At 43.2% G+C, this 24,387-nt stretch overlaps 1 protein-coding gene across 1 annotated transcript in view; it reads left to right on the top strand.

Annotated features, from left to right (window-relative positions):
- LOC143301819 (uncharacterized) overlaps positions 1-20,544 on the top strand; it is a 57,899-nt gene extending 37,355 nt beyond the window's left edge. Inside the window, exons 33-52 of the mRNA XM_076616220.1 lie at positions 862-3,285; positions 3,741-3,917; positions 4,319-4,600; positions 4,973-5,259; positions 5,493-5,704; positions 6,628-6,806; positions 7,247-7,555; positions 8,013-8,231; positions 8,949-9,197; positions 10,163-10,531; positions 11,879-12,220; positions 12,779-12,944; positions 14,003-14,187; positions 14,791-15,071; positions 15,630-15,774; positions 16,549-16,657; positions 17,577-17,809; positions 18,592-18,900; positions 19,160-19,228; positions 20,192-20,544. Of these exons, the coding sequence (XP_076472335.1) occupies positions 862-3,285; positions 3,741-3,917; positions 4,319-4,600; positions 4,973-5,259; positions 5,493-5,704; positions 6,628-6,806; positions 7,247-7,555; positions 8,013-8,231; positions 8,949-9,197; positions 10,163-10,531; positions 11,879-12,220; positions 12,779-12,944; positions 14,003-14,187; positions 14,791-15,071; positions 15,630-15,774; positions 16,549-16,657; positions 17,577-17,809; positions 18,592-18,900; positions 19,160-19,228; positions 20,192-20,272 (6,627 nt within the window). The 3' untranslated portion in view covers positions 20,273-20,544. The remainder of the gene's footprint in view (positions 1-861; positions 3,286-3,740; positions 3,918-4,318; positions 4,601-4,972; positions 5,260-5,492; positions 5,705-6,627; positions 6,807-7,246; positions 7,556-8,012; positions 8,232-8,948; positions 9,198-10,162; positions 10,532-11,878; positions 12,221-12,778; positions 12,945-14,002; positions 14,188-14,790; positions 15,072-15,629; positions 15,775-16,548; positions 16,658-17,576; positions 17,810-18,591; positions 18,901-19,159; positions 19,229-20,191) is intronic.
- The last annotated feature ends 3,843 nt before the right edge of the window (positions 20,545-24,387 follow it).

Genomic DNA, 24,387 nt, shown 5'->3' with positions numbered 1-24,387 from the left:
CACGTAAAAGCCCACTCGCGTATATGCGAGTGAACGTGGGAGTTGCAGCCCACGAACGCAGAAGGAGAAGAAGAAGAACTCGCCAGAACTGCTATATTGTATTTTGATTTGTACACCAGTGTCGGATAGGAAAACAAATACAAAATGTTTGTACTGGTGAAAACTGTTGGTGAAAACAGCATTGATACAATACGTGTGGGTGATCTACCTTAAAAGACGAAATTCTATTGAAGACAAATTAACTTGTAAAATACCGATGAAACAAGAGACACAGGTGGCTGGTTATTATCCCATTTTCCCTTCTCGGATTGGTACCTATTTCACACTGAATGTATAATTGTTCCAGCTGAATCGTTCGACGAATGTCATTTTAAGCGGTTTCATAACGCATCAGATATGACTTGAAAAGTAAGGATTTGTCAGATATTGCCAACATATACAGTTTTCGCTGATTTAAAAAATCGTTGCAACATGAAAACCACTGACAAGTGAAAATTCACATCATATGATTATTTTACAGCAATGATGTGTTAGTTAAAGAAAGATAAATTATTTCCCCGGCTGTGGGCTGACAAAAAGGACCATCACAGGTCCACACACACACACACACACACACACACACACACACACACACACACACACACACACACACACACACACACACATACAGAGAATATATAAAGATAGATAGTTGGATAGATAGATAGATAGATAGATAGATAGATAGATAGATAGATAGATAGATAGATAGATAGATAGATATAGTGATTATTTTCTGCAGTACCAGATGTCTTTATCAAGTGATGTTAAACATACTTTCATAATATTACCATTCAAACACAACTTTGTTTTACTTTACAGATCGAGGCAGCAGTTTCCCGCAAAGGAGACCTGACCAACCTGCGAGGAACGGCCACCTTGGCTTACAGTGACCAGAAGATGGAAGCCAGTGTGATGAACAAGTGGAACTCCCGAAAGGCACACCTCGTTGCCTCCCTGTCCACTCCCTACACGGAAGACATCAAGCTGAACCTGGAACAGAACGCTGACCTGCAGACCGAGGCCTCCTTCAGCTATGGCCGTCAGTACAGTGTGGACACCTCCAGCAGCGTCATCTTTAACAGCAGAGAAGTCAGCGCCTCCACCAAGATCACGTGCCGCGTGGGAGGACCCCGCCACCTTCTGACCGCCTCTTTCGCCAAGGTGGGCTCCCTGCAGGACCTGTCTGTCATCGCCAGCACCAGTCTGAACAGGCAGGAGATCAGCATGACAGCGGAGCTGAACACACTGCGGGACATCAAAGCTGCCGTGGCTCTGCGAACACCCTTCAGCCAGTTTGAGAGTCTGGGCGTCTCCTTCCACAACACTGGGGATTTGAGCGGAATGACCACAGAAGCCAACATCGAATACATGGCCGACAGAAACATCAATGGAAGAATGGAGCTTGCTCTCCAAGATCTGGGTCAAATCAGTTTCCGTGGCACCCTCACTTCCCCCCTCCCCGGACTGGAGCGCAGCATGGTGTCCCTGTCTCATTCCACGGGCGGCAAGGTGTGGAGTGGCTCCTTCAACCTGGACACCACTGTCGGCGACTTTGGCACACTGGACGCCTCTTACCAGAACTCAGGACATCTGAACAACATGAAGGCTGAAGCTCACCTGAACTACAACAGCCGACCCCTTTTGGATGCCAACGTGGCCCACAGGCTGACTTCCAGCCGACTGCAGTCATCTCTGCACGTGATGACCTCTGTGTCACCAGAGCTGAACGTGGACGTCAATCACCGAGGGGACAGCGATCGCTTCACTAGCAAGGCATCTGCTTCTGTCGGTGGAAACAAAGTGTCTTCAGAAACGCAGTGGTGGATGAACGAGAACAACATAGAACTCAGCCAAACCCTAACCTCCAACGTTCGGGGAAACGCTAACCGCGCCACTGTCGTTCTGACCAAAGCCGGACCACTCAGTGACGTCACTCTGCAACTGTCCGGCAGTGTCAACAACAACAAGGCCAAGATTGTCAGCAAACTGGCGACCATTCACGACCTGTCGGCTTCCCTGGAAGTGGAGTCACCTTTCGATGGATACCGCCAACTGGGCGCCAGCGTCCAGAAGGTGGGAGACTCACGTGATCTGTCTGTCACCGCTGCTGCTAACTTGGAAGATCAGAAGATGGAGCTGGTCAGCAAGTATAGCCAAGAAAACGAAGTCAGAGGCTCAGTAGCCATCACCACACCTTTCGCTGGCTACAGCCAGATGGGAGCAGCTTTCAGTTATGGCGAGGATAATGTCATGATTTCAGGGAACATGGAAAATGATAGAATTGAAGCCTCAGGCAGACTGATCAAAGATAAGATCCTCGAAGGAAACATCGACATCACGACACCATTTGATGGCTACAGGCAGATGGGGGCTTCTTTCAACTATGGTGATGAGCGTGCCATGATTTCTGGACATCTTCAAAATGACAAAATTGAAGCCAAAGGCAAGCGTTTCCATGGTGATGTTAGTGGAGGCAACGTTGACATCACGACGCCCTTTAACGATTTCAGGCAGATGGGAGCTTCCTTCAGCTATGGCAGCAACAGTATGACAGCCACTGCCAACCTACAGGATGACAGGATGCAGGCCACTGCCAACTATGACACCTCTGACGACATCAGTGGATCGCTGGAGATCACAACACCCTTCACTGGATACACTCAGCTAGGAGGCGAGTTCCGCTATTCCGGAGACATGAGTGATCTCACCATGATCACAAGCGGGAACATTGAGAGCAGCAAGACAAAGATGACAGCCAAATTCAACAATGGCCAAGGTGTGTCAGGATCTGTGGAGATCATCACTCCCTTCAGCGGTTACCGCAACATGGGCTCCTCCTTCGCTATGACGGGAGACGTGAGTGACCTGACCTTGACCGCTGATGCCTTCCTGCAGAGCCAGAAAATGGAGGCCAAGGCCACTTTCCGCAATGACCGAGAGATGTCTGGCAGTGTCAGTGTCAACACCCCCTTCACCAACTACCGTTACATGGGGGCCTCCTTCCAACATGGTGGCGACTTGAGTGACCTCAGTCTGCTGCTGACAGCTCACCTCATGGAGGACAGGCTGGAGGCTAAGACCGCCTTCAACAACAAGGACACTGTCTCTGGCTCTGTGCGCATGACCACTCCTTTTGAGGGATTCCAGCAGGTCGGTGCTGCCTTCAAGCACACGGGCAGCGCTGCCAACTTCAACTGTGAGGGCGAAGTCACCTATATGGATGGCCAGACGATCTCTGGAAAGGTAACACTTTCAGCCTGTGGCCAACTTGTCGTTTGAGCGACTCTTTCCCAGTACACTTACTTGTTGAAAGTTGTATGTTTATTAACGATCACAGGTAGGAGCCTACAAGTATGATGCATAAACTAGTCTGAATGACAGATTGATCAAAATATTCAGAAGTAAGTAATCGTTTTCACTGGATATGTGGTAAGCAGTTTGATAGAGATAACATATTGCATATGTAAAAGAAAACATTTTACAAAGACTGGTGCTAAATCAAGTTGCTCTTTGTGTTTATTTGCTTTATATCATGGAAAATCTTGTTTAAACAACAAATACACTTTTTATTTCTATTGTTTTCTCTTTGTATCAATATATATCAGAGTGATAGACAAAACTAAATTTTACAAAGGAATAAAGATATTAGGATATCAAGTCCAATCGTTCTTTTAATCGGTTTCGCTGTCGTTTTGCAGGTGAAGTTCTACAACCGCCGTATGAGGCGCATTGAAACTTCTGCTGAGCTGAAGACGCCTTTCAACAACTGGGAGACGACCACTCTGAGCTACCAACACGTTTCCAACACCAAGAAGTTTGAATGCAACACTAAGCTGGAACGCAGCAGCGGTCAGCAACACACTGCTGACTTTAAGGTCAGTTGTGCTTGTAATATGTACACATCTCACAGGTAGTCTTGGTTTAGTAAAGAAGAAATTTAGGAAATACTATGGTCAGTGAATACGTTTTTACTTGAAACAAGCGCACTGCTATCAATAAAGTGCTGAATATTCATGTCTTACGAAAGTTAACTGGATTAACTGAAAAATAAAGAACAATAGGCACATTGGATACAACACATGGTTAATTTCGAAGCTATTTTTTTTCCTCCGTTCAGGTTTGTATGAAACGTTATTTGATCGTGGAGAAGTATGTTCAGACATTCATACACTATCATCGTTAGATTCATTTGCACCCATTATATAAAGTACGGATGGACCATGTCAAGAGATGTTATCACAATAATCAGTGACACGAAAAACATGTCCTCGTCCAGATGGACTTCAGCAGAAACCAGAACATGCAGCTGACCGTGAAGACCCCTCACGAAGGATTCCGCCTGACTGAAGTGACTCACAGCCTGTCCAAGAGTGACAGCAGTGTCCAGTGGACCGGAACAGTGACCTACGGGGAGAGAGAGCGTGCCTTCAGCCAGCTGACTGTCTCCTACCCTTATGACCGCTTCAGCTCCAGCTTTGAACTTCAGACACCCTTCACCTCTGACCTGACTGCCACTTTTGACTTCCAGGGTGATCTGTTCGCTCACACCAGGAAAACGGTACGTCTTGCTTGTGTGTAAATGCTGGTAATGCAGATGATTGAAGGTCTGGGCTGTGGGTGGATGCTGCTTTGTTAGAAATCTACTTGGAGGCCATGACTAGGTGTCAAATGCTAGTGGGTCAAATGTTTAGAAATCCAACTTAAATTATATTAGATTAAACTTTTTTTTTTTTTTTTTTTAATCCAGAGTAAGCCAGTATCTTTGTGCCACGTGCCTCTGAGTCACGTATTTTTTGTCAAATATCTCTTCTTTCTGAACGCGAGTTTGTGTGTGGTTTACAAGCTCATACCTACGTTTACCAGTGTTGGCGTGATTGTGAGATTAAGACATTCTGTGTGAGGCTTGATATCCTCCGATTGCTGGTTGCAGACCCTGAAGTACGGAGACGCGTTCCAGTTTTCCGACGAGCTGGAGTTCCAGATGAACGACAGTCCTGTGCTGTTGGTGAGCGAGATCCAGACCTACACGTATGGTGACGTCAGGAGGACACAGTCCGTGTATCTGCGTCGTGAAGGACCCTGGAATTGGAATGACGTCACTCTGGTGGCCAAAGGACAGCTGAATGGGGAGGAGGTCGCCATGGATGCCAGGTTCAAGAACGACTTTGGCAGACTGGAGGCCAGCGTCAAGATCAACACTCCTTTTGAAGGATTCAGGTAAATGTATTTTTGGCTCTGACCTGAGCATGGAAACAAAATCTTGGTGATCTTGTTAATGCGACAATTTACACTTATAATTATAAAAAAAAGCAACAACACTAAACATAATATAATTATAATTATAATATCACTCAAATGCTGACGTCACTCACATGCTGACATCACTCACATACTAACATCATTCACAGGCTGATGTCATCCAGCATATTGACATCACGACTGTGTTACAGTGACGTGGGCGGCAGCGTGCAGCACGTGGGAGAGCTGAGCGGTGCTTTCAACACAGAGGCCAGTGTGGAGTACACCGATGGACAGGAAGTCAGCGCCAAGCTCAACTTCATGCGAGCCACCTGGCGACGGCTGGAAGTGACTGCCCAGCTCAGAACGCCCTTTGAGGACTGGACACAGACGATTGCCGAGTACAGACATAGCGCTGACAATGGTGAGAATATACAGACACATTCAAAGTACAAGCATAAGGCTGACACTGGTGATAATCGACACGGGCTGAATCACAGCTCAAACAAAACGCTGATGATTTTATGAGTTTCAGTTTCAGTTTCACTTTCTCAAGGAGGCGTCACTGCGTTCGGACAAATCCATACACGCTACACCACATCTGTTGAGCAGATGCCTGACCAGCAGCATAACCCAACGCGCTTAGTCAGGCCTTGAGTGCATGCTTACATATTTGTGTACCTATGAAAGTGGATTTCATTTTACGTAATTTCGCCAGAGGACAACACTCTCGTTGCCATGGGTTCTTTTTCAGTGCGCCAAGTGCGTGCTGCACACGGGACCTCGGTTTATCGTCTCATCCGAATGACTAGACGCTCAGTTTGATTCTCCAGTCAAACTTAGGAGAAAGGGCGAGAGCGGGATTCGAACCCACACCCTCACGGACTCTCTGTATTGGCAGCTGAGCGTCTTAACCATTCTGCCACCTTTTTTTTTATGAACGGACTTAGACACATGTCAAGTGCAGACATAACCCTGATGATGGTTATAATAATATAAAAAAATCCCAGATGTATGATTGATTTTAAAGGCTGCTCAAAGAAAGAGATTATTTATTAACAAGTCTATGATTCAAAACCATCAATAGATGCAAACAATCACGAAGCAAACCACCCTTCGCTGGAACCTACATTGATATAACCGGAAATATGTACATTATATTTTATTCTTCATACAGTAAGGCATTAATTCCGAAGCAGATACACGTTCTTCCGGATTCGAATGTCAAAGACATTAGGGACACGTGTCATCTGCAGTACAAGGCAGTTTCCACAGTGGCCTACCACATAATTATCCAACTACAGAATACGGGTTTGATGTTTGCTGACCAGTCTTTTCATTGTTCAGATGGCTTCACGTGCTACAGTGGTGTGGAGTACTCCGATGCCCAGCGAGTGACCGGCGATCTGCGTGTGACGTCATCCCCTTACCCGGAAGTGACGATGACAGTGAAGACCCCGTGGACCAACTGGGAGCAGCTGTCTGCCAGCGGTGCTTACCAGACTGAGGGCTGGGGCAAGACAGAGGTCAGTACCCCGTCCTCCGCGCTGATCGTCACTTATTCTCCACTCTTGTCCACTGGCTTGCACGTGCAGCTGAACACAACTCTCTCTCGCTTGCATACTTGCTACTTCAGTCTCTCACTCATTCAGTTCCTCACTCGTTTAATCAATCCAGCAAATATTCATGTGATCTCTAACCAAAGTGGCTGTCGATAATCACAAAACCGAAATGTCAATGCCATAAAAGAATAAATTCTTGAAGATATTTCGAAGCGTCTGTTGACACGCCCTACATGTGGGTAAGACAGCAAAATAGTCAGCAACACATTTACAACTAATGCAACTTAAGCATATTCACAAACATGGATTACACACTTGTTAATTTTAAATCACGTATTGACTTGCATTACCTACAGGAATCTGTCCACATGTTGTTTTGACAAGGGGGAGGTGATGTGTGTCAGGTGTCCAGCAAGCTGGATCTTGGCCAGGGCCACGTCTACACCATGCAGTCCGCTCTCAGCTCTGACGACCAGGCTGCCCAGTCCTTCAGTGCCCGCCTGACCACGCCCCACGCTGACTGGCACACGCTGGAGGCACGTGGCAGCCACGAGGGAAGCGTGGACAACTTCAAGAGCTCCGCCTACCTCAGCACGCCTCTCCTGGATGCTGTCAGTGTCTCCGCCAACCTCCACTACAACTCTATGTTTCATCTGACCGCTGCTGCCACCTTGGACACGCCGTTTGACTTGGTCAAGGACTGGAGAATGGAGGTGAGAGACACAGACACAGACACAGACACACACACACACACACACACACAGACACACACACACGTGGGGTTTATTCAACACACACTGTGAAAGATAGGCATGCATTGAAGTGTTGAGTTGATCTAAATGTAATTGCTTCAGAATTAATGTGTGTATGATTAACGCCATTGTCTGAATGCAGCTGAAACTTGGTTTTGCATGATATCATAACTACTGTTCAATTTATTCTCCCACTTCATCCTTCATTCATACCTCTCTCTCTCTCTCTCTCTCTCTCTCTCTCTCTCTCTCTCTCTCTCTCTCTCTCTCTCTCTCTCTCTCTCTCTCTCTCATCAATGCAATACATTACATGTATTCTGTACATAAAGGCTGTTCGTTACAGACTACCATTCCCAACACTGCTCTCAGAAACTACACTGGTTTTATCGTAAACTCAATGGCACATTTCTACCTACAGGTGGTGAACGGGGAACGTGGCACTCAGAAGACAAGTCACATGATCGTGGGCTGGTCCGGTGATCAAGAAATCGTCATGGACGGCACGTGGCGCCATGACAACAGCTGGTATGAGCGCCACCTTCACACAGATGTCACCCTCAGCACCCCGTTCGAGGCAGTGCGTAGAGCCAGCTGGCTGATGGAGCATCACTCTACCCAGGACAAATACCAGCAGAAGGTGAGGACAGCTGCGAGTAAAGAGCAGGACGTCAGTCCTTCTTTGGCCTCTCTGTCAATGGAACGGTCAGAGACAGAGCAGTGAATTCCATTGCCTTGTTTCACATTTTGTTGACCTGAAGAATGGTTACTGTCTTGGTTTCACTTCACTGCTCATACAACTTGACACATAAGAATTAAAGCACTGACCACAGTTATTTTGATTGATGTTTTTTAAGCAATACAAGTAGTTTAAATGGTTGTGACTTCAATGAACACGTGAGAACAACAAAAACGTACATTTTTTTTTTAACCAAAACCACAAACATGTGCTTACCAAAAAAACAAATAAACAAACACACACAAAATCATGACTGCACAGCTTGAGACAGAAAGAGTGGGTACCCTGTGTATATGCACTATACTGAAAGAAGTGATTAGAACATCCCGCACCAGAACCCTATTTAAATTATTGTGTTTTATTTTTCTCGGTCATAGGAAACACCCAAGATTGATCTGACTGACAACCGCTTCAAGTTAAATCAGATGATTTACCGACTGAGATACTGTCATACTCTGCCCGTCACTGGAACTGACCTTGGTTGTTTGCACACTGCTCCATCAACCAATATCATGTATCCATTGTTAGATCCATTACATGATGAACTGACAAAACATCGTTAAGTTTCCATTGTTAGACCCATGTTGTAATGGACCAGCTGTACTCTTCTGCACGCAGGTGACCACCAGTCTGAACGGGGACAAGCTGCTGGACCTTGACCTTGACACGGTCAATGCTGACCTTCCCCAGGTCACGCTGACCCTGAACCAGCCCTACGCCATGCAGTACTCTGCAGCACGCACCAGTGAGGGCGCGGAGCTCAGCCTGGATTGGGACCGCAACGACCCCAACAGTAACCTGCGTCTGACCTCAAGCTTCACTGGCTCCAGTGACCCCAGCACCCTTCAACATGACCTTCACCTGAAGGTCAGTAGTTGTAATCATTGCGCTTGAGGAATGGAAAAGGTACATTTCTTGATACTTGAGTATCCAACATGAACGATGACAAAGCATTTGCAAAGAACATTATTTTCAGTGCTGCAGTCCCAATATATTTTTCATTTGTGAATAGAAAAAAAGTGTATAGAAAAAAAGTGTAATGTGCAGCTCCCCACATAATGCCTTCATGTATTGTTGGCATATGGTATACCACTACTCCCACAATGTGAATCCATGTATAATAGGCACGACGGGTGATTTATAGTTTACCCACAGTACAAATCCTTATACTGTGGACACAACGTATAACATACAGTACGCCACCCCCCTTCCAACATCTACCCCACATCTGTTGTATAAAGTCCATGCACTGTGGGCATAACGTATTCAATACTATTGACCTGCATACTCCATGTTTTCTGTTCTGTGGTTTCCTCACAGCATAAATCCATTTATTATGGGCACAACCAACGGAATGATCATAGTTATCCACAGTCTATATCCATCTATTAATGGAACAATGTGTAGAGTACAGCTGCCGTACAGTATGCATCCATGCACAACACATACAACACCACTGACCCACAGTATACATCCATGCACAACACATACAACACCACTGACCCACAGTATACATCCATGCACAACACATACAGCACCACTGACCCACAGTATACATCCATGCACAACACATACAGCACCACTGCCCCACAGTATACATCCATGCACAACACATACATCACCACTGCCCCACAGTATACATCCATGCACAACACATACAGCACCACTGCCCCACAGTATACATCCATGCACAACACATACAGCACCACTGACTCACAGTATACATCCATGCACAACACATACAGCACCACTGACTCACAGTATACATCCATGCACAACACACACAGCACCACTGCCCCACATGCTCAGTGTCTCTGTTCTTCACCATGCAGGCAGTCCACCCATCCCGTTCCATGGGCGTCAAGTACACTCTGCAGTCCTCTTCCTACAACACGGCCAGCCAGGGGGAGCTGTACTGGGGCAGGGGAAGTAACCGCAGAATGTACTACGCCCTGGACCTCAGTGACCTCAGCCGTCGTTCCAGCACGAGCTACGAGGGCAAGGTGAAGGTCGGAGTGTTCTCACGCGCTGTCCAGCTGAGCGGGTCCGTGTCCCAGAGCCCGCTGTCCCGCCAGATGGACGCCACGGTTCAGTGGGACGCTGACCGGAACCAGGAGAAGCAGGTGGCCCTCAAGACCAGGTGGACCTCTGGCGACAAGAACAAGGCTGACGTCACTCTCAGCCTGCCTTCCATCAACCAGGTCAGTGGCCAGAGACTTCCATTGTCCATAGACTGGTGGTTCAACAGTGGTCCATAGATTTGTGTGTCGGAATACCATTGTCCATAGACTGGTGGTTCAACAGTGGTCCATAGATTTGCGTGTCGGAATACCATTGTCCATAGACTGGTGGTTCAACAGTGGTCCATAGATTGGTGTGTCGGAATACCATTGTCCATAGACTGGTGGTTCAACAGTGGTCCATAGATTTGTGTGTCGGAATACCATTGTCCATAGACTGGTTGTTCAACAGTGGTCCATAGATTGGTGTGTCGGAATACCATTGTCCATAGACTGGTGGCTCAACAGTGGTCCATAGATTTGTGTGTCGGAATACCGTTGTCCATAGACTGGTGGTTCAACAGTGGTCCATAGATTGGTGTGTCGGAATACCGTTGTCCATAGACTGGTGGTTCAACAGTGGTCCATAGATTTGTGTGTCGGAATACCATTGTCCATAGACTGGTGGTTCAACAGTGGTCCATAGATTTGTGTGTCGGAATACCATTGTCCATAGACTGGTGGTTCAACAGTGGTCCATAGATTTGTGTGTCGGAATACCATTGTCCATAGACTGGTGGTTCAACAGTGGTCCATAGATTTGTGTGTCGGAATACTATTGTCCATAGACTGGTGGTTCAATAGTGTTCCATAGATTTGTATGTCAGAATGCCATTGTCCATATATAGCTGTTTCAGAAATGGTCCACAGACTGGTGTGTAAGACTATCTTTTCCACAGACATGCTGTGTATCCTGTCAGTGTTCCCATGTGACTGGATTTGCTGGGTGGTGTGCAAAATGCATTGTTTCCTTCCAAGGTGTTGGATAAACTGAGGGGGTATATAGTATACTAAAATTATGTCTTTTTTGTTCTTTTCGTTTTCACCGCTGAGAGGCTTAACACATATTGATTAGAACTCTCTCTCTCTCTCTCTCTCTCTCTCTCTCTCTCTCTCTCTCTCTCTGTGTGTGTGTGTGTGTGTGTGTGTGTGAAATTAAATACATTTCATTTGACATGTGTTCATTGCGGTACTGAAACCAAAGCAGCAGCATCATACCCTATAATAACAAAATAAGCGAAGACAATCAGACCAGCAGGCAGACAGATAGACAAAGGCAGGGCGAACTCAAAGTAATCATGTGATGCGTGTTTTTAGTCCTATTCTTCTTCTTTGTTCCTGGGCTGCAACTCCCACGTTCACTCCTATGTACACGAGTGGCTTTTACGTGCATGACCGTTTTTACCCCGCCATGTAGTCAGCCATCCTCCGTTTCCGGGGGTAGTCCTATACGACACGCATGACTAACGATGCCGCGTGGTGTGACAGGAGCTGCGCGTGCAGAGCGAGGTGGCCGTGAACCAAGGGAAGACACTCCTGGACGCCACCACGGCCCTGTCCTACTCCCAGGACTCCAGCAAGGTGCTGACCTTCACCTCCAAGCTGCACGACACCACAGGGGCCTGGGACAGCGGCAGCAACTACACCCTCCACCTGACCTTGACCCACCCTTACACTGACCTCGACGTGTCCATGACCTCTCACCTTGGAGCCACCGATGACCGGTACTCGGCCGCCGTTGACACCTGGTACCTGACGTCACGCCGTCAGCGCAAGAACATGGCTTTGAGAGGAGAGATCGACCAGCTGCGTCGGCAGTTGACAATGGAGGTATGTAATGCAGGATGCCTGTATAAACATCACTTTCTTTGTCATTGACATCACTGATTATCCTTCTGGCACCACCGTCAGTGTATCATTTCCTTTATCACTGACATCACTCGGTCATTTTCTTTGTCACTGAGTTGTTTTCGTTGTCCCTGACATCACTGGATAATTCCCTCTGTTACTGACGTCACTGAATCAATCATTCTGTCACTGACATCACCGAATCATTGCCATTGGGATCACTGATACTCTTCTTCTTTCAACGACATTACTAAAACGTCTTCTGTCACTGATGCTAAAATGTTTTCCATCACTGACATCATTGAATTAATTGCTCTGTCACAGATATTACTTGTTCACTTCCACCTTTACTGACACCATAGAATCTCTGTCACTGGCATCACTGAAAATCACACCAGTGTCATTCATCTCTGTCACTGACATCACGGAGTCCTTTCCCGTGTCGCTGACATTACTGTATCATGTCCTCTGCCATCGCTGTGATATGAACGCCTGTCTGGGTGAAGCAGTTCGGTGATACACAGTGCTGTGTTGCTACAGATGGTGAGCCCGGTAAAGAAGGTGATGGTACAGGGGGAGATGAAGAGTGTGGAACCTTACTCCCTCAGCGTCACCAACCGCTTCGACGATGACGTCACCCTGCGGACTGACGTCACCGTGGACACAGCGAAACGATCCTTCAGTGTCAGGACCAACTATGACATGGGTGAGTCAGACAGTGGAGTGATCTGTGTCAGTGTGTACAGGGTTAGTCTGTGTTATACAGCATGGATCTGTGCAAAGGTGTATAGGATCATACTATATGATACAGCGTGGATCTGTCCAAGATGTGTAGGGGACTATAGTTATTTGAGTAGCTCTCCTTTGTTTCTGAAGACAGAAAAGATTTTACTTTCAGTTGTAATCACTTTTACAAACTGTCCCATAATTAGAATGATACTATGTAGCACTACCACACTTCACAAACTGAAGACAGTAACCACTAAAATCAGTCTAATATCATCATCTTTGATGAACAAATTATAAATAAATAAATAAATGAACATGACCACTAAAGCAATGACGAAACGAAGAGTAAGTCAATAATTATGTCCACACTGATGTTTCTTCTTCATCCTCTTCTGCATTCGTGGGCTGCAACTTCCACGTTCACTCTAATGTACACGAGTGGGCTTTTACGTGTATGATCGTTTTTACCCCGCCATATAGGCAACCATACTCCGCTTTCGGGGATGTGCATGCTGGGTATGTTCTTGTTTCCATAACCCACCGAACGCTGACATGGATTACAGGATATTTAACGTCCCTTATTTGATCTTCTGCTTGCATTTTCACACGAAGGGGATTCAGGCACTTGTAGGTCTGCACATATGTTGATCTGGGAGATCGGAAAAATCTCCACCCTTTACCCACCAGTCGCAGTCACTGAGATTCGAACCCGGGACCCTCAGATAGAAAGTCCAACGCTTTAACCACTCGGCTATTGCCCCCTTCATCCACACTGATAACATGCAGTGAGGGTTTTTCATCACACGCTAGATAATGAGCTTGCTTGAAGGGCACGTTGTTTTAAAAGGTATCCATCTGGTGAACAACAACAAGCCAAACCATTCCATGAATGAAACAGTCAGTTCTGAACAGCATCAAACGGATCAACCACAGAAGCTGCAGCAGGCAGCATGTCTTCAGATATCAACAACTAACCCCAGCCACACCAGTGTGTGCCGCCCCCACAGAAGTTGCAGTGGTTGCTGTCTGTTGCAGACCGCCCAGAACGCAGCCTGGTCTTCAGTGCCGCCTACGTCAACGACACGGCTGTCAGGGCGGAAGTCTACCGGGATCACGTGACTGACGTCATCACGGACGCTCTGTTGGCCTTCCGTTTGAACACCTCCACCCTCCTCCACTCTCGTCTGTACTGGCGCCCTGCTTCCTTCCGGGAGCTGCAGGTAAGAGGTGGTGAGAAGGGAGAGAGAGAGGGGTGAGGGATGGGAATGGGAGGGGGGTTGGGATGCACTGATGCCTCGTTCGTATGCAAACAGATGGACGTATAAGTTAGTATGCAAAGCTTGTATCCATTTAGTGGCATTATTAAATAGAGCAAATACGCCAACTGCCATGTTTCGTTGTAAGTACTGCCGCTGCCATTGTCATCACAACCACAACAGCAAATACTAATACTACATACCCATTTGCATAGAGCGGCATTGTCAGCGACACCGGTTCAACATATTTACGATAATACACTGGGAGGGCAAAAAAAGTGGTTATGATAACACAATAATAACAACATATGATAATAACATAATAACATAATCTATGCTCATGTGTAATATTTACCACACAATGTTGACATCAAACAAAAATGCACGTATAACATTTCTCGGTTCAGCGATTCCTATCTACCCGACTGGTTTTCTTAAATACTTGTCTTGCCTTGCCTTGCCTTGCCTTTTATTGTCTCGTCTTGTCTTGTCTTGTGTCGTCTTGCCTTGTCTTGTCTTGTCCTGTCTTGCCAACCACTGACGTCCACAGCACTGTCTGTCGCTCAGGACTACACCGTGACGAAGCTCAGCGAGTACGCGTCACGAAGCAAGCAGAGCGTGCAGAGTGTCAGCGAGGCCGTGGTAGAGGAGCTGGCCGGCAGGTACGCCCGCAGCGGAGGAGCTCTGGCTGAGGCCCTCACTCCTTGGATGGAGCTCTTGGACAGTGAGATGGGCGAGGTGGCTCTCCAGCTGCAGACCCTCAGACGTCAGCTGAACCGCTTCTACCGCCGCCACCCTGTTCTGCGGGACATGGGCCCTGCTGTGTCTGCCCGCTTCATGGCCTTGCAGTGAGTGCCTTGCTGCACGTGTGGGACTCCACAGTGAGGGGTCTGGTGCTGTGTGTGTCCTTGGTTTTCTCTTTGTACCTTGTTTGTGAACGTTATATCTTTTTTATTTGTGTCAAAATGCAGATATATTGTTGTCGAAAAATGGATTTTATTTTCTAGACCTAGTCATGATAGATATGTATGCTTTAACATGATATTTAGAGAGAATGCATGTGCTCATGTGAATCAGCATGTTCAAAGTCTTGACATTACATTATACCTTAAAAAGAAAAAAAATGCAAACAACTGAAATCATGTATTCCCAATAACGTCCTCATAACTTTCTTATGTTACAATTTCAATCGAAATTCCATCCAGGTTCTTTTTTTTTTTCTTTGTTATCGTTGTTGTTAGTGATGATGATGATGTCTTCCAATCATCAATACAATTCGATCATAACTATTGTTTTAACCTAAATTCAGTGTATGTGTAAAAAGAATGTGTGTGTGTGTGTGTGTGTGTGTGTGTGTGTGTGTGTGTGTGTGTGTGTGTGTGTGTGTGTGTGTGTTGTGTGTTCAGGGAGTACATTGGAGAGATGTCAGAGAGCTACCAGCAGAAAGCGGAGGACCTCAGACAACACATGAAGGAAGCTATAGAAGCCCTGACTCACTATCCTGCAGGGTACCACCGGCAGTTTGTCCACACACTGCTGCAAGCTTTCCAGGTCAGTTCTTTCACTACAACCCCATAGTTACAGGCAAATCTCTAGTGACGCTGTGTACCAAACAATATCTCTAAGCATTACTGAACATTTATAAATCCCATGCTGAATTGATTATCATTTAACGTCGAGTGAAATAATCCTCGTGACGCTTATTCGATTATTCATTTCGTGGATTTGACAAAGGTGTTTTACATCGCCACGGTGTTACTTAAGCATGGCATTAGAACTGTTAATCGATATGGGCCAGTGTGTGGTCGTTTGAGGTTTTATTTTCCTTTTACCGACAGTATGATTCGCTGTAATTTCTACTAATTATTAAATCAATATATTATCTGTAAAATTGTGACTGATATTTTGATAATGTCAGTATTAATGTTGCGTTTAATGGAGAGCAAAGATACGTAGTAACATAGCGTCTGCTGTATTCTGTGTAAATGCATTATGCTGTTTTGACTTCAAACAATAAGGATGCAACAATGAAGTTCATGTTGAGAAACGACATGTTAATGTAGATGCAGAACCATGCAAGACTTATGCATAATGAAAATATGTGGACGCTAATCCAGATTCCTGTAATGGTGACGTCATGAAGAACTATGCGGATGTCCAGTTTTCAGACTAACGCTGTCGATGTGGTGGTGGGTTGTAAAAAAGAACTAGGCTGATGTCCACATTATAAAGACTAACTTAACCGCTGTTGTGGTGGATTGATATGAAGAATTATGTGGATGCCCCACAGTTCTCTGACTAACGTTGCTGTTGCTATGGTTACAGGAGCTGATTGACCGTGGACTGGAACGGCTGACTCAGACAGTGACGTCATTGGACGCTTATCTGCTGGCTGTCCAGCAGTACACCGCCCACCTGTCCGGCATTGTGTCAGGTACAGACAGACGTTATGACAACATTAGATAGATGTCTGTGTGTGTGTGTGAAGCATCATTGACGGGGCACGGGGTTGCTGTATTGGTCAAAACATTTAAGCTTTATCTTACTGACATGTCATCTCAATTACAATACATTATATTCTTTTTCTCAGTATGTGACAGATTTACGGGAAAAAAACACACACAAAAAAACACACACCTTTTTCTCAATATGTGGTAGATTTACAAAAAAACAAAGAAAACAAAAACATTAACAACAAACAAAAGCAACACCAAATGAAACGGAATATAGTTTTGTCTTTCTTTTTTGTAAGTACACTGACATATTCTCTAAAGAGGCAGTTATGTGTGATGAGAGCAAAATCGTAAGAAAAGGGAAAAAAAGATCAGAGGAAGGCAAGTGAGAGAAAAAAAAAGAAGAAAAAAAAAAAAGAAACAAGAACGAATTTTGTTATCTTATGAAAAATGCTTATGGTTGACGCTGTGAGTTATCCACAGTATGTCGCTGTTAACTCTTTCCATACGAACGGCGAAAGAGACGACATTAACAGCGTTTCAGCCCAATTATCATCATCAAAATATTGCAAGCGGAAGGCTCTTATACTGAAGAGGTGAATGTTGACAAAGATACCACAATTCTGACGACGGAAGCTAAAGGTTGGGTCATTCAGACACCCACTGGACATCCAAGGGGTCTGTGTAGAGGAGAAGAGAGGACTGGCCGTACTGAGTGAGTTAAACGGCATCCTTTTCATACAAACAGTAGTGATACTTACTCTATAGCATTCCAAGAAAATGAAGTAAAAAAAAAAAAAAAAAAAAAAAGAGAGAGAGAGAGACGGCAGTGGGAAAGTGATTTAAGTGAAAGTGAACTCAGTGCACTAGACATGTGAAACGATGAAGTGTTCTTTGCAGAGACAGCGAACAATGTCAACACCCACCCACGTGTCCAGTACTTGAAAAATTCATTGGACATCACCCCATACATCGACACTGCTGTCCAGAGACTGAGCTCAATGCGCATGCCTGAGGAATACACTGCCGCCCTCTACAAAGCGACTTCCGGCGTCAGTGACGTCATGTCTGACGTGCTGAACATGGAGGCCATGACACGAGTTAGAGAGGCGTCCAACGAGCTCTACCAACAGGTCCGTCCTCCCGTCTGACGTCAGCAAACACTTTCAGTGGCATCGTAGTTAATTCGGGGAAACATGCTTCCATTCGATGCCAAGAAATAGATTCTCTTATATCTTGTTTACTTTTATTCTTTTTTTTTTTATAAAGAAAACATGGTAAACACTTTTATTTTCGAAATTAAAGTTGCCCTTGGCATTGATGTGTGTAGTAGAAACTGAGACGTTCAAAGAGTTATATTTTACAACATAAGAGTGTGTTTTCCAGCTTTAAACCAGTGTTTGGTATGTTGGATCAATACAATGTGCAAATGCGTTTTTTAACAAGATGCTTCAACTAAATGAGCTAAATTTCGATCGGATTTATTAAAACAGAATCTCCGATTTGAGTTGTGTTCTTTAATGCAGGCATTTAATTCCCAAGCAAGGATTATACTTTTTATTCCTTGTGAAAGAGTGCAGTCTTTATGGAAGAGCAAAATATAATGCCTGCAAGGCGGCTTTGACATTGTTACTTGGAAGATATATGCATACTCTTTTTTGTGAGGAATACAAAGCGATTACTGTTCATATCATTATTCTTGATATGCTCTGAGGAATACTTTAGGCATTATTTCGCATGTTGTTAATGCTTTTCATGATCTAGCATACAATGACATTTTAAATGGTTTTGCAGCTACGCGATGACTCGTTGTTTATGGATACATGTATTTGCATTCCTGGTACTTTTGAAGATCAGGCAGTGTGTGATTTTTATAGGAATGCTTGAATTCACACGTGTACCTTTATTTGTGCAGGGTGTGTGGGCGTACAACTACTGGGAAGTGGAGAAGAACCTGGAGGAACATCTGAACAGCATCGCTACATTGCTCAAGGAGATCGTCGAGGAGGAACTGGACATCTATAAACGTCACTTCCGCTTCCTGCAAGAGAGTCACGTGACCGTATGGGATCCCGAGGAGGGGGAGATCCAAGCGGATATCCGTCTACCCGTTGCCATGGACACGCTGGATTCCATGCCCGATGTGACGCCACTAGTGGAGCAGTACAATGACGTCATGAGGGCTGTCCCGGACAGGGACACTGTGCAGTACTACTATCAGCATGTGAGTGGTCCTCACTCTCTGCTCTTTCTCTGTGTATACGTCTAATGTCATATCATGTTATTCCTTACACACTTTGTATATTGTTTCATTTGTCAATAATCATGGGTATGTTAGTGAGTGGGGGTGGGGAGTGGATTAGGGGTTGGTGGTAATGGCAGCTTTTCTTTGGCTGGCCATGGTGCATTTTATACGTCAGTAATTGAAATAAATAAAATGCGGAAAACAAATCATGACTTTGTTTTCTTTTTGTTGTCTTCAGTACGTTCCACAGAGCAGTTGGTGGTCCAACAACACCACGGATCAGGAACAGCAGCTGGCAGAACGAAACGTGAGTTTTTCTTTTCTTTATTTTGTTTATTTCAGCTTTGACACTGTTATTATACCATGCAGTGTGTGTGTGTGTGTGTGTGTGTGTGTCTGTGTGTCTGTGTGTGTCTGTGTGTGTCTGTGTCTGTGTGTCTGTGTGCTGCATTCCCTAATAAGCAAGGTAGCCAGACGAATGACCTGCTTGTTTGGAATATAAATGCACAGATTTATACAATACGATTTGACAGGAATTGTTAAGGCTGAGACGACTTATTTAACGGGTGATAGCATATGATTGTGTATAAACTGAAATGAGATCATATTACTCAGACAGAAAACGAAAATTCATTGATGCGCTTATTTCAGTATAGTGATGGTGATACCAGATCAGAAAATCGAAAAGAAAATCGAACAATGCAGAACACTACACATTAAACGGTAAGACTGCACATCTGAACATCCCGTGACTGTACAATCCACCAAAACATAAGATCGTATACATGTATATTCCAGAACGCAGTTGAGTTCAGTTCAGTAACAAGGAGGCGTCACTGCGCTCGGACAAATCCATATACGCTACACCACATCTGCCAAGCAGATGCCAGACTAGCAGCAAAAGTTATTTCAGAACTGCATACGATCAACGAAACTGCTTGCACATCAGCACATTTCAGGACCAGATGCAAAGTTCCAAACGCTTCCCGTGCACAAATTTAAATCTCGTGACGAATACATCCCATCAAAACATAGGACGGAATATTTGTACATTCCAAGACTATTTCAAAGCTATCAGTTTAGGCATTGGGCAAATACCTTATCGCAGCATAACCCAATGCGTTTGTATGGCCTTGAGTGCATGCATATATATCTTTGTCATAGATAGATAGATATTTGCATATATTTCAGAGTGGATTACTTTTGTAATTTTGTCTGGAACACATTTGTTGCCGTTGAACAGTAATATTGTACAACTGTGTGTTTTCAGAACTACGTGGAATCCTCCAGACCCAACAGAATGTTGAGGAAACGGTTCTACAAAAGCCAGAAGAGCGTGGCCGCCATATAAACGATGTCCTGTCGCCTTCACATCCATCACGATGCGGCCCAATTGGACCGACCTTCGCTTTGTTATGGAAACACGAGAACTGATATCCATGCCCTTAGAATTCACTGTGGACTTACTTCAGCAAATTACCCACGCCTCCCGCCACATATTATCGTGTCTTTTTTCTACTATTCTTTGTTACTCAACTTCCCCCCACCCTTCCCCAAACTCCTCAATACTCCATGCTCCTCCGATACCCGAGCATGTTTGTGTTAATAAAACATGAAGCATAATCTGTAGTTTTGTTGTTGCTGTTCTCTCTGTCTGCCTGTCTGTCTGTCTGTCACTCTCTGTCTCTGTCTGTCTGTCTGTCTCTCTCTCTTTCTCTCTCCCTCTCTCTCTATTTCTTTTACATTTTCAAATAACGTCAGTGTACTTGCATGAGAGTGCACAGGCGGAATGATTCAACGCAAAATACTGTACACCTATAATAAAGATGCTGCACAAAAGTTCTGTCACGTAAAGTCAATCAGTATAGAGTGTTTGAAATAAAGAAAATCAAAACAAACAAAAGTGCAATGCACAAAGATAATCCATTTCAATGCAGTCTTAATGCAGATTATAAGAAAGGGGCATATAAAACAAAAAAAGGGACAGTAATATAAATCCATCGGTTATTCTGAGAAAAGGTGAACAGAACAATTATGTTGGTCGGAGGAGAAAATTTATCACTGCTCTCTGCTGAATTCCAAACGAATACAATATTTCAACGTGTATTTGTAACCCAGTTTCTTTTACCATGCGCATCGAACACTTGCATGCTTTCTGAGGCAATCCATGCTCATGAATTCGTAATGATTCTAGCGAATATCTAATGAATTTCATAGGTGAATATATATATATATATATATATATATATATATATATAGAGAGAGAGAGAGAGAGAGAGAGAGAGATAACGATAACGATAACGATAACGATTTTTTTATTCAGATAAAGGCCAAAGCCCCTTACTGAAGGGGGTGACATTAAAGAAAGATAAATAAGATTTTACATGACACACTATGCATCTTCAACACAAACCAACCAAAAAATATCTAACACAGATGTTCAACAACATTCACGTGGTAACTATTCTCAATCTCTTCAATGCCTCATATATATAAATGGCCAAGTTACACAGAGTAGACTCATGTCTTGACGACATGAGCAAATTAAATCTAAAGTTAGATGGATCTTTATAATATTTTGGTTGGATTAGTTTTTGTCTGAGGTCACTCAAGGCAGGGCAACATAACACAAAATGTAGCTCGTCTTCCATACCCAGATTGCATAAACGACAAGTAAACACCGATTCCCTTAAATTTCCGTATCTAAAACAATGAGTAGCAATATCAGAAACACCAAATCTAAATTTTGTCAATGCACATTTTATAAATCTGTTCAATACCAACTCAATGTATGGTTCTATGCCATGCGATGTCTTGAAAAGTTTAAACTGTGCAAATCTGTTACCGCTTTGTATATGATCATGCCAGTCTTGCCACCTGCAATCAATAATTCGTTGCCTAAAGCACTTTAAAAAACCGGCAATATCTTCAACCCCCTGATTGTCCCACACAAATGCAAAACCATAAGAATTCAAACACTATCTAACACTCGTTGCCCACGTCTTTTTGCCATTATTATCTAAAGAATATAACATATTATATGCTTTAAATGGAAATCTGTTTTCATCCATTCTAGTCAATTTCAGCCAATATTTGATACATTTAATATATGAATTCAAATAAATCGGATATCTCCCCAGCTCACCATAAACAAGATCATTTGGAGTTCGACTGTCTACATTGAGAAACCGTTTCATTGCAAATAAATGCGTTTTTTCTGTTGCTACATTATTTTCCAGTCCCCAAATTTCTGCTCCATACTGCAATATTGGCTGAACTTGAGAATCAAACAACCTACCAAATACACTAAATGAGCTACAATCTATTTTATACAAAATATGAAGTATTACAATAACTGCTTTCTTTGCTTTGTTAGCTATATCCTGACATGCAAAATTGAAACTGAGTCTAGTTGAAAAATAAATTCCAAGATACTTATATGCATTGACAACATCAATTCTTTCATTGCCATACGACCATCTTTCATTTCTTGCCAAATACCCTCCCTTACGAAAAACAACAATACTCGTTTTGTCCATGTTTACTTTTATGTGCAAATTACTGGCAGCAATATATAAATTGTTCAATTGTCGCTGTAAACCAACTGTTGTTATAGATAACAAAATCATATCGTCAGCAAACAGTAAAACAACAATTCAATCAAATCAAAAGTAACGCCGTGCTGACCATTCTGCATAATTTCTAAAGCAAGTTCATTGATAAAAAGTGAAAACAAAACAGGGCTACAAACATCCCCTTGTTTAACTCCACGAATACAGTTCACACACTCTGATAGTTTTGCCCCTGATCTCACTCTTGCTTTCACTTCTTCATACATACTTTTCACACAACGACACAACTTTCCACTAATACCATTTTTCAACAAAACAGGCCATAAAAGTTTTCTAGAGACAGAATCAAAAGCTTTTTCAAAATCCACAAAAGCAACATATAATTTTCTGTTATTTGCAAATTGTTTCTGTACTGCTGCCATTAAAGTAAATATATGGTCAATTGTTGAATAGCCTTTTTTAAATCCTGCTTGGTATTCTCCAATTATATCATTCTGAGTTATCCATTCTTGCAACCTGTTATTAATAATGGAACTGTATAATGTGCTACTTACATCACATAAAGAAATGCCTCTATAATTGTTTACATTATTAATTTAATATTACATTAAGAGAGAGAGAGAGAGAGAGAGAGAGAGAGAGAGAGAGAGAGAGAGAGAGAGAGAGAGAGAGAGAGAGAGAGAGAGAGAGAGAGAGAGAGAGAGAGAAACAATCAGTCTGTCAAATATTCCAAATTTTCGGAACGATCACGTTCCTTCCTCAAGGGATAAGTTGTTCACTCGTACGTATAGATTATGACGTAAGCAAGCCATGACGTACATGTCTGGATGCAATTTCACAATGCCAGGTTTCGCCCAGAGCCTAATGAATTGCAATTGTCTATTTTCTTCTACTGTCGGAAAAAAAAAAAAAAAAAAAAAAAAAAGTTCCTTAAACTGAACAACTCAATCAACAGTAGAGAAATAAAACGATAAATAATAACAATAAGAAGAAAAATGATATGAAAATTAATGATAAATAAATAAAGAAAATAAATAGATATTTAAAATGAAGAAAGAAATAAAGAAAGCAAAGGGGGGTACGGGGGAGATAATCAAAAGAAAATTGATAATAATAATAATAATAATAATAATAATAATAATAATAGAATTTTTAAAAAGTAAAAAGATAAAAGAATAAATTAATTGATTAAAAAAAATAACAAGAAAAAAAAGAATAAAAAAAGATAATAAAATATATAATAAATAAATAAATAAATAATAATAATAATAATAATAATAATAATAATAATAATAATATAAAAAAGCTACGTAAGAGTGACCCTGGTAACATGCAAACAACTAATCCCTTGAGGAAGGAACGTAATCGTTCCGAAAATTTGGAATATTTGACTGATGTGTTCGTTTTTCGTTTTTCTCTTTATATATATATATATATGTGTGTGTGTGTGTGTGTGTGTGTGTGTGTGTGTGTGTGTGTGTGTGTGTGCAAAATAGTGCAATTAAATGTACCGTTTACTGTGAAATGCTGCTTTATCGAGTCCCCACAACTCGGCCCCATGCTATAATGTTGGTTGAATTTGTGAGCCAGAGAATATAGAACATGTTTTGAGCTAATTTCAGGATGGCTTTCTTCTCAGAACAAGTCAGTCACTATAATTATCCCCAGCCAGCACATCTTAAAATTTCCACAATAATTACATCTGGTCCTGCATCCTTGTTATTTTTCAAAGTCCTTATACGGTAAAATACTTCTTTTGATATTAATCCATTCATAGAACTAATAAGCTCTTCGTTATCACCAATGCAGATTTCATTGTTTTCACCTTCAGTTATAATGCCTTCGTCTTCAGGTATCTCCAGTCCGTGCTAACTTTTAAGATGCTTTCACCAGT

Source organism: Babylonia areolata, chromosome 28 (assembly GCF_041734735.1).
Source record: "Babylonia areolata isolate BAREFJ2019XMU chromosome 28, ASM4173473v1, whole genome shotgun sequence".
Classification (NCBI taxonomy): domain Eukaryota; kingdom Metazoa; phylum Mollusca; class Gastropoda; order Neogastropoda; family Buccinidae; genus Babylonia; species Babylonia areolata.
This window is presented reverse-complemented; position numbering and strand designations above follow the sequence as displayed.